This window comes from Aethalodelphis obliquidens, unplaced genomic scaffold (genome assembly GCF_003676395.1).
Source record: "Aethalodelphis obliquidens isolate GAN/ISIS:26980383/991018 unplaced genomic scaffold, ASM367639v1 scaffold21, whole genome shotgun sequence".
NCBI classification, from domain to species: Eukaryota; Metazoa; Chordata; class Mammalia; order Artiodactyla; family Delphinidae; genus Aethalodelphis; species Aethalodelphis obliquidens.
In genome coordinates, this window is record NW_020837965.1 from 15,910,660 (window position 1) to 15,920,602 (window position 9,943).

The 9,943-nt window shown below is 54.5% G+C and overlaps 1 protein-coding gene across 6 annotated transcripts in view; it reads right to left on the bottom strand.

The window, feature by feature from the left end:
* Positions 1 to 9,943, bottom strand: part of CCDC88C (coiled-coil and HOOK domain protein 88C) — a 126,922-nt gene that overhangs the window by 28,010 nt on the left and 88,969 nt on the right. For all 6 annotated transcript variants that reach the window (XM_027120346.1, XM_027120345.1, XM_027120344.1 and 3 more), the window contains 6 exons: positions 8,787 to 9,809; positions 6,410 to 6,537; positions 5,246 to 5,387; positions 4,655 to 4,843; positions 3,349 to 3,510; positions 1,940 to 2,217 (listed from right to left, as the gene is read on the bottom strand). In XM_027120346.1, the coding sequence (XP_026976147.1) occupies positions 1,940 to 2,217; positions 3,349 to 3,510; positions 4,655 to 4,843; positions 5,246 to 5,387; positions 6,410 to 6,537; positions 8,787 to 9,809 (1,922 nt within the window). The remainder of the gene's footprint in view (positions 1 to 1,939; positions 2,218 to 3,348; positions 3,511 to 4,654; positions 4,844 to 5,245; positions 5,388 to 6,409; positions 6,538 to 8,786; positions 9,810 to 9,943) is intronic.

A 9,943-nucleotide genomic window follows, 5' to 3' on the forward strand; every position in this document is an offset into this window, starting at 1 on the left:
CTTCCCGCTTCCCTGCTGTAACGTCTTGGAAAAGCTCACTGATCAAGCATCTCTCTGACCGTTAGTAAACTACGCCACTGCAGAACAGAACCCGGGCGAGTCTGGCTCACCACCGAGTCCCAGTACGAGGCACAGTGCTCAGGATCTGTTAAGAGAACGAATGAGTGAGTGTCTGATTTAAGTGTCAAACGAAATGAATGTAGAGCCATCATCCCTGTATTCCAGGTACCCAGACTCCTGAACGCATAGCCCTGCCGCAGACAGACCCAAGGGGCCTCCAGCCTCTGTCCAACAAAGTACTGGGTAACACAGTGGTTCTGTGCTGTACTGAGCAAAGAATTACAGGGAAAGCAACAATGAACACTTCCTTCAGAGCCAGTCCAAATTCCACCTGCAAAAACCTTCTCCTGCTGAGCAGACATGAAGGATATCGTGAGGTGTTATTATAACACATGACAGGACACCTGAGTGCCTGGGGAGTGCTGGGCGCCGTGCTAGCTTTAGAGCTGAGCGAACACTTCTCACTCCACATCATTAGTCAACTGGATGCCTCTCCTACCACAGCTAGACACAGCACCCCGTACACAGCAGGTGTTTCCTAAGTGCCGCATGCATCCAGGATGGGTGCAGGAGGAAGCAGAAGATGCTCATTTGGGCTAGCAGCCCCTGAAGGACGGCGATCCGCGTGGATCAAAGGGGTGGAGGACTCCAGACGGAGGCAGAAAGGAAGCACCGGGTGAGAGGATAAATGAACGCCATCACCCCGTGCCCACAGCATCCTCAGATGCCCTCGTGAGGCTCTGCTGGCCCAACAACCCCCCTGGGTCTGTGATGAAACGCCCTGCACTTCAGCTCTACTTAGCATCTTGAGGCCGAGTCAAGGAGAACGCTGGCCGCAGGGCCGCCTCACAAGCACAGGGCAAGGACAATTTCTCTTCCTCACCCACCCAGCCACCCGTGCCAAGTGTTTGAGAGCCTCTCTCTCCTGTATTAGAGCCATGTGCACACCACACCTGCTCCCAGATTCTGGGTCCTGCAGCCCCTGCCCAGCGGCCTGGAACAATCAAGGATCTGCCAGGGCAGGAGCTCAGGTGATGCTGGTTGACTGAATGCACACAAGACCCAGGACCCCCATCTGTCAGAGTGCAAAGCTAAGACTTGTGCATTTCAAGGTATGTAAATTTTACCTACAAAAAAAGAAGAGTGTGGGGCTGGAGAACGGGAAGTAAAGATGAAACGAGGGTGGCAAAACAGTGATAAATACAGAAGCCAGTTGTGGGTATACAGGGGTTTCACTCTACCATTCTGTTTACTTTCTATATACTTAAAATTAGGGCTTCCCTGGTGGTGCGGTGGTTAAGAATCCACCTGCCGATGCAGGGGACGCAGGTTCGTGCCCCGGTCCGGGAAGATCCCACATTCCGTGTAGTGGCTGGGCCCGTGAGCCATGGCCGCTGAGCCTGCGCATCCGGAGCCTGTGCTCCACAATGGGAGAGGCCACAACAGTGAGAGGCCCGCGTACCGCAAAAAAACCCCCAAAAAACGCAGCCCAGACCTTGACAGGCAAGAAAAGAACTGAGAAGCCAGGGCAAGATGTGTCATTGTAAATTGGCAGCTGTAGTGAACTTCCTCCTTATTCTTAGTTTGGAGAGAAAAGGGAGGAGAGAAGAAAATCCTTAGGGGAGCAGGGACCCCACACCAACAACAGGTTTCCCTGAGCCAAGACTGGCCACGACGCCCCTTCTCCACCTGGAGATCCACCGACACTCGGTCTCCAGCTGCACTAACTCCAAATTGCTAAGGGTGACTTTGATTTACCTCCCTTTTGGAGAGTTCTGGTGCCCCGGACAGTGTGAAGCTGCAGGCCAAGAGGAGACCCGAGGGGCACAGAGCAGAGGCGGGGACAGGAACCCAGGGGAGCCGCCCCGCCGGCACATACCTCTCCCCGAGCTCCCTGTGCTCCAGCTCCAGGTTGCGATGCAGTGTTTTCAGGCAGCTGTGCTGGCGGATGAGGGCCTCGTACTCCGCGGACTGCCGCTCGTGGAGTGCGCCCAGGTGCTCGTGGTCCTGCAGCAGGGCCTGGTAGGTGGCCGTCAGCTCTTCCTGCTGCTTCTGCAGGTTCTCGAGCTCGCTCTCCTTGGCTGTCTGCTGGTTCTGGAGCAGTGCGTACTGCGCGGTGAGTGAGGCGCTCTGGGAGCCCAGAGTGGAATTTTCCACCTGCCGAGAGGGAGAGGGGGCTGGAGGCTGACACCGAGATAACAGGGACCATCGGTGCAGGCAAGACGCAGCTGGGACCAAGGACAGTTCTACCAGGACTTAAGGAACTGCTGGAGGCCAGATGGCATCAACAGACTGTCGCGGGGCGCTTCACTCCTGAGCCGCTCTCCGCAGACGGGACCTTTGGGGCAAATAAGGTCCTCTCTCTGAATAATACCATCTTTGAATACTTTTAAAAGCCTATTTTTAAAAGACAGAGCATCACTGAGGACACAAAATACCTGAACAACCTACCTTGACCTTAACCTAACTGACGCTTACAGAACATCCATCCAACGTCCAAAATTATTAGAAATTTAGGAGAAGGGAGCACTTCCGATCTAATTCTGAGGTCAGAATTACCTTCATATCAAGACCAGACAAAGACATGACAACCATAACCAAAAACCCCAACCAAAACAAAACTACAAGCCAACATCCTATTTGCTCGTTTTAACAGAACGAATCCCAACCTCTTTGCCGGTCTCCTATTCATTGTCTCTGACCCACACGTTACATATTTTCAAACACCTTTCTCAGAAACTGCAATAAACGATCATTTACTTTCCCACAATCTATTAATGGTAAATAAAAGCCAACATCCTAAAACGTGTGGTCCAGAACACTCTTGGCTAGATGCTCTCACCAGCCCGGTAGCTACTTCATACCTTACTTCACTCGTAGAGATCAAAAATTCACATTTGCTTCAAAGAGGCTCTGCCAGGTCCTACAGTGAAAAAGTGTGCTTAACTCTGTCGAACCAAACTTATTTGATCCCAGAACCTCTTTTCCAAGTCATTCCTAACAGCATCTCAAGAAACAGATTTTGGGAAACAGACAAGACTGCAAGGGAAAAGCAGGGAAATAAACTTTTTTTTTGCCTGGGCAGCCGTGTTCAGTCACTGAAAACCAACTTCAAAGATCCTGAGGCTAGGAACCTCGGTTTACAATGAGTCTATCAAAAATAAAACAGAACACCGAACTCTCCCATGCTTTGTCTTACTGATTAGGAGTCGTCAGAGTGCTGGGGCCAGTCTCTAGGAGACACAGAGCATCCTCCCCCCGCCAAGAGCTGCCCGGCCATGCCCTCACCTGCAGCTTAGCCGTCTGCGTCTGGAGCGTGGTGTTGTGCTCCTGCAGGAAGGCGCTCTGCTTCTGCAGCGTCAGGATCTGACTGCTGAAGGCCGTGTTCTGGGTCTCCAAGTGCTGCAGCTGTTCCTTGAGCAGCTGCTTCTCAGCCTGCAGAGCCGCGTTCTGGGGAAGGGGGAAGCATGAGACCAGTCAGACCCCGGCTCTGTACCTGCTAAGCAGCTGCAGGGACGGCTGGTTAGCAGGTACAGAGTCGTGGAACCCTTTGGGGGCCAAAGCCAAAATCCACCGGATGAGAGAAGTAACATTTTCCCTCTTGGAAAGACAACAGAATTAAAAAAAAATTTTTTTGTACGTGCTTTCACAAGAGAAGCGAATATACATGATGGAGACGCTGCAAAGAACCTGAGCAAGTGAGTGTGAGGCAAAGGCGAGCTGGAGCTAAACCTGCTGCATCCTTTCTGTCTTCTGTGTTCTCTGTTTTCTGTTGACCACCCCGAGAATGCATGTCTGTGAGCTTCTCGCACAGAACAGGGAGCCAGAGCCTGCCCTAAAGCCTCACCCCGCTCGGGTCACAGTGGGTAGAAGGCGGCGGTTCATGCTCCGTGAGACCGATAAAGGCCGAGCAAGATACGCCACCGACTGGGCCCGGACGCGTGGGGTGTGGTCTTGCGCTCTCCCTGACCAGCATGGGGCTTAGGGTCAGGTCTCTTAAACTCCGTCTCACCTTTCTCATCTGTCAAAGGAAAATAGTCACTATCTACTTCATAAGGCTGTTGGGGGACGTCAAACAAGATCAGGGGTTTAGACGTGCGTGGACAAACTCGCTCTGTAAAGGGCCAGACGGCAAATATTATTTTGGGGTTTGCCGGCCATAGGGTCTCTACCTCAACCAGTGACCCCTGCCGTCGCCGTGGAAAGGCAGTCCCACACGATGTGTAAGCAAAGCGTGTGTCTGTGGGCCAATAAAACCTTATTTATGAAAACAGGGGGCGGACCGTGGTCTGTCGACCCCCAGAAGAGCACCGAAACACAGATCACTGCGGAAACAGTGCTGGTGGAGATGCCCCAGACCCAGTGCAGGAAGCATAGAGTAAGTCCCCGGGGAAAAGGGGGACCTGCCCCTTCAGTCAGAAAGGTTGAAGGGACCTCAAGTGGCAAGGAGCAAACGGGACTTGCCAGGGAACTCAAGAAGAGGCCAACGAGACCTGGATAAATCTCAACAGCTTCTGACACCCCGGGTCCTTCCCGGTAATGGGAGTTCCTGCTCCGTCTGCAGAACTGTCGACAGTGGCCTCTCCCTACTCACGTTGCGCTCCAGCTCGATGGCCCGGTCCTTCACACGGAGCAGCTCCATCGTGGCCTCCTTGGGGCTGGGCCCCCAGCGCTCCTTCCCCGGGTGACCCTCGACCAACGGCCCCACAGGGTGTTTGAAAGAGTTCTGCACCTGCTTCCCCTCTTCTTGGCTCTTCCTGAGGATCTCACACTCCTTCTTCAACTGCGGGTGAGAGAACGGGAAAGCAGACTTGGGGCAGGAAGAGGCCGGGCTCGGGGCCCCGCACCAAACCCACCCCCGTCAGCATGCCCGACCCCTCGCCCGGCACTGGACCCGCCAGACTCCTGCCTTTGCTCTTGAGGGGAGGACCTCCGTCCTGCACGTTGCCCCCTCCCTGCAGAGGTGACTGCCGGGCAACAGCCGGGACCCAGTCCCGACTTTATAGCCACGTGAGCGCAGCCAGACTTCTCCCTCCCGAGCCTCAGGGGTCCACTCCGTCGACACTTGCTCCAGAACACGGGCATCCAGGCCGCCCCTCTGCTACCCAGGTGAGGGGCTGGGAAAGGTGAGGCAGGGACCTCACAGCCAGGACCTACGGCCTGACCCTACGGGGGCTGCTCTTACCACCTGGAGCTCGTTCTGTAGGTGGTGAGTCAGGCTGGCCTTCTCTTCCATCTGTGCTTCTAAGAACACAATCTTTTCTTCTTTCCTGGCTAGTGCTGTTTTGAATGCTGATTCAGTTATGCTCTCCAAAATCTTGTATTTCCTGAAAAATACAAATACACAGTAGTATTCATCTGCCTCTTCTACCCACAAGCTCCCAGTCTCCCAGCTGCCAACACGCCCCTCCCCCACTAAGCCGGTTTCCGCGTCACGCTGCAAGATGTGTCCCAGAAGAACTGCAGGAGTCAAAAACCATCACCTAGAGCTGTTCCCCAGGCTGTTGGCATAGATATGTCTGGGACACCGTCAATGAAACATCACTGCTATAGTTTTCCAGGCGTCGTTTCATGTATTGTTATGGCCATTTTACAGATGGGGAAACAGAGTCTCAGGTTAAGGAATCCATCCAAGACCACAGTGCTAGGTAAGCGGTAAATCTGTGTGGCCTTTTCACCACACCTAAAGGACATCACGTTGGTTACAAGTCCAACAAAAGTCCAAGGTGTTGGATTTCCTTGAAAAGCGAGATGATTTAGGAAAGCACTGCTGGCAAAGGCAGCAAGAGTTAAAATTTAAAAAAATTAAAGGGCTGGTGGAGGGAGAGGGGAACGAACAGGTGGCACACAGATGATTTTTAGGGCAGTGAAAATACCCTGTATGACGCTACAGGGGTGGATACAGGTTATCACATGTTTGTCAAAATCCACAGAACATGCAACACCGAGAATGACCCCGATGTCAACCGTGGACTCTGGGTGATGATGAGGTGTTGGTGGGGGTGTTGATGGTGGGGGAGGGTACGCATCGGGGGCAGGGGCTCTACAGGAAATCTCCGCACCTTCTCCTCACTCTTGTTGTGAAGTTAAAACTGCTCGAAAAAAGCCTAACTAGAAAAAAGTTCAGAAGCCTTTTCATTGGACAAAAGAATCTCCTTCCACTCCCGCCTCGGAATGTCCAGGAAGGAGGCCCTGGATAGAAAGTGCCACGTGACAACAGGCCCTCGGGTGTGAAAAGTAAACTGAGCTCTGGGGGTGGGGCTGGGGCGCAGAGCCTGCAGGGTGCGGGGGCGCTGGGATGCAGGCGTGAGCGGAGAAAGCCTGCAGCCACCCAGGGAGGGGTCCTCACGTGTCACCGTTGCTGCTGTCATCCCGCAGCAGCAGCTCCTTGTGGAGGCCAAGCTTCTCCAGTTCCTGGCTCAGTTCCTCCAGCTCACTGCTCAGCTGCTGGCTCTTCAGCTTCTCCTGCACCAGGTCCTGCGGGGACAGTGAGGACAAGTGTGGGAAAAGAGCCCAGCGGAAACGGCAGGAGGGCCTGGCGCAGGCCAGTCTCAGGGCTGAGTGACCACCTTCTCGAGCCATGGCCAGCTTGGGTGTCTCGAGGGCCAAGCAGGCGGTTCTGTGGGGACGGTGAACTTCAGGGATGCCTCCAAAGGGAACAGATGAGCACACCTTCCCAGCCCCCGGAGTTCAAGATACCAGACCACGTGGCAGCGTGTCCAGGAAGGATCGAACGTGCTCCAAACACATCCAGACAAGTGTCTGAACTACCACTTATGGTGATCTCTGAGGAGCGGGTTTGAATTCTGTGAACGTGATTGCCTTTTCCACGCAGTAATGGATCAATAACTAGTTAGCTCATTGCAGAGAACTCAGAACAAAGTGTAAAGAGGAGAAAGATTTTACTTTAAATACTGGTTTTGATTTACTCTTCAAAAGTGGATGTTGACCTCATTTAGGGGTTCACTTACTCTAGTCCACACCTCTGTAACTCTCCAGTGAGTTATACCGTTTTTTGCCCAGTGTCACAGCTATTTGCACACACGAGGACCCCCTACCATACACACCCCAAGGCCTGGAACAGCAGTGTGACGGAGGGTGGTGCTCGCCAAACATTCCGGGGTCGCTCCCTGGCTGCAGCATGGAAGGGCCAGTGTGTGATCTTCCAGCTGCCTCTCCCCTGCCTCGGGGAATGCCCAAACCCCACGTTGAGATGGTGGAGCCGTGAGATCAAAGCCGCCTGGGATGCTGAGCTCTCCAGAGAGTCACCTGGACTTTCGTGAAAGAGAAACCAGCCTTGGACATGACAAGCCCTGCGATTCTGGGGTCATTCGTTACTGCAGCATAACCTAACTTACACTTACAGAGGCAGGGGCTATGGGTCAGGCTGGTGTCTTGCATCTCTCCCCAACAGTGTACTGATCTGCTCGCATTGACACTCAGTGATCTTTTTTTTAATGTGGAGACCTCTCCGTGGTCACCAAGTTTATTTCTTTTTCTTCCTCGGCACACAGCTGGAACACATGTCCCAACCTCCCTGGCTGTCAGGTGCGGCTATGAGACCATATTCTGCCCCATGAAGTGTGGTCCTTCTCTTCTTCATCTTCCTGCTGCAGGTAGAGGAGCCAGAAGAGGGCTCCACTGTGGGACAGCCGGCCACATTATGGAGGGCACCAGGTGTCTGTGAACAGTCACATGGAACTTCCACACGTGTGGACACTCGGCTTCTGTGATGGGCCACTCAGACGCTGGAGTCGTTTACTAGAGCAGTGACTCACCCTGTGGCGCTGCAGGAAAGCCCGGGTGAGCCACGCAAAAACTACCAGGGAAAAGTAAGACACATATTCACCAAGAAACTGTAAAACAGTCGCACCCTTTCATCCTGTAATTGCACTTCTAGGCATATATCCTAAGAAAATAAATACATTCGTGAAGGTGCGTGTGTGCAAGGATGTCCAGTGTTTTTCTAAAATTAATTAATTAATTTATTTTTGGCTGTGTTGGGTCTTCATTGCTGCACGCGGGCTTTCTCTAGTCGCAGTGAGCAGGGGCTACTCTTCTTTGCGGTGCGTGTGCTTCTCATTGCAGTGGCTTCTCTTGCTGTGGAGCACGGGCTCTAGGCATGTGGGCTCAGTAGTTGTGGCATGCAGGCTCAGTAGTTGTAGCGCACGGGCTTAGCTGCTCCGCGACATGTGGGATCCTCCCAGATCAGGGCTCGAACCCGTGTCCCCTGCATCGGCAGGCGGATTCTTAACCACTGCGCCACCAGGGGAGTCCCAGTGTTATTTAAAATCGTGGGAAAAATCAGAAACAATCTAAATGTCCGGAAAGAAATCACAGTAAGTCCATAAAATCAATACCTCACTGCCATTAGAAATCATGGCTTGAAACCTATTTAACGTAATGAGAAAAGTATAGTAATAGAGAGAAACAGAACAGGGCTAGGATGGAGAAGGTAGGGTATCAAGTGTGTGTATACAGAAATGGACAAGGAAAAAAGAAGAAATAAAATCTGCTGGACTGTTAGCCCTGGTTACCTCTGGGCCCTAAGATCATAACAGGTGATTTCTATTTCTTCTTTATGCTTTTGGGCATCATTCTGTTTAGAAGCAGGGGACAAATGCCAGGGGCCTCTCCCTGTCTCACCTCTATTGCACAAGCACCTGTCGGGCAGCACGGTGACCCTGCCCAACCCCCACCGAAGGGGCCGCCCGCCCCCGTCTCACCTCCCTCAGGGTGGTCAGTGTCCTCGTGTGCATGGTGACCTGCTTGGTGAGGTCCCTGTTGTCCTTCTCCAGCTCCTTCAGCTTGCCGGCTGCTTCCCGGCAGCGGGCCAGCTCCTTGTCCAGCGCGCGGCTCTCCCTCTCGGCAGCGGATAGCTTGGCGGAGCTGTCGTCCAGGACGGCGTCCTTGAGCTCCACCTGCTGCCACAGACGCCGGGCCTCCTTCTCCAGCAGCTTCTTGTCTTTCTCCAGCTGGGCCACCTCCTGCTCCAGCGCCTTCCGGTCCTGGCCGGCCCGCTCCAGCTGCCTGTTGGCGAGCCGGAGAGCCTCCAGGTCGCGCTGCAGGGCCTGGTTCTCGGCCTCCAGCTGCCCCAGCTCCCGCTCCAGGGCCTGCGCCTTCTGGCCGCTGCTGTCCAGGCTCTGCTGCAGCCGCAGGTTCTCGGCGCTCAGGCTCTGGTAGCTGAGCTCCAGGCGCTCCGACTTCTTGCCCAGCGCCTTGAGCAGCTCCACGCTCGTCCTCAGCTCCTGCTTCTCCCGCTCCAGCTCCGCCACCTTGGCGCCCGTGAAGCGCATGGCCTCCACTGTCCTGCGCAGCTCCAGGTTCTCCTTGTCCAGCTGCCTGTTGTCCAGCTCCAGGCTGGCCAGCTGCACCTGCATGTTCTGCAGGGCGTCCAGGGACTTGCGCAGCTGCCGGTTCTCCAGCGCCAGCCCGCGGCTCTCGCGCTCCATGGCGTCCGCCTGCTCGCCCGCCGCCTGCAGGGAGCTCACCCTCTGCGCCAGCCTCCCCTTCTCCTCCTCCAGCCGCCGCAGCTCCCGCTGCAGCTCCTCCACCTGCCCCGCCTTCTCCTGCGCCTGCTCCAGCTCCAGGCTGCTCAGCCGGCCGCTGGCCTCCGTCACCATCCCCTGCAGGGCTTTGCTCTCCTGCTCGAAGTCCTTCGCGCGGGCCTCGCTGCTGACCTGCGACCTCTCCCGCAGCGTCCACACCGTCTGGTTGAGATGGTCCTTTTCTTGTTCAAGGTCCCTGATCTGCGGGAAGACACGACAGGAGTGACAGCGGCTGCTGCACAAATGTATTTCGGTGAGTTGGGGCTAAAGTCTGATTTAATCTGGGGGACTAAAGCATAGGCCCTAAAAGACCACCCCATTGTGAATCCAAAAAA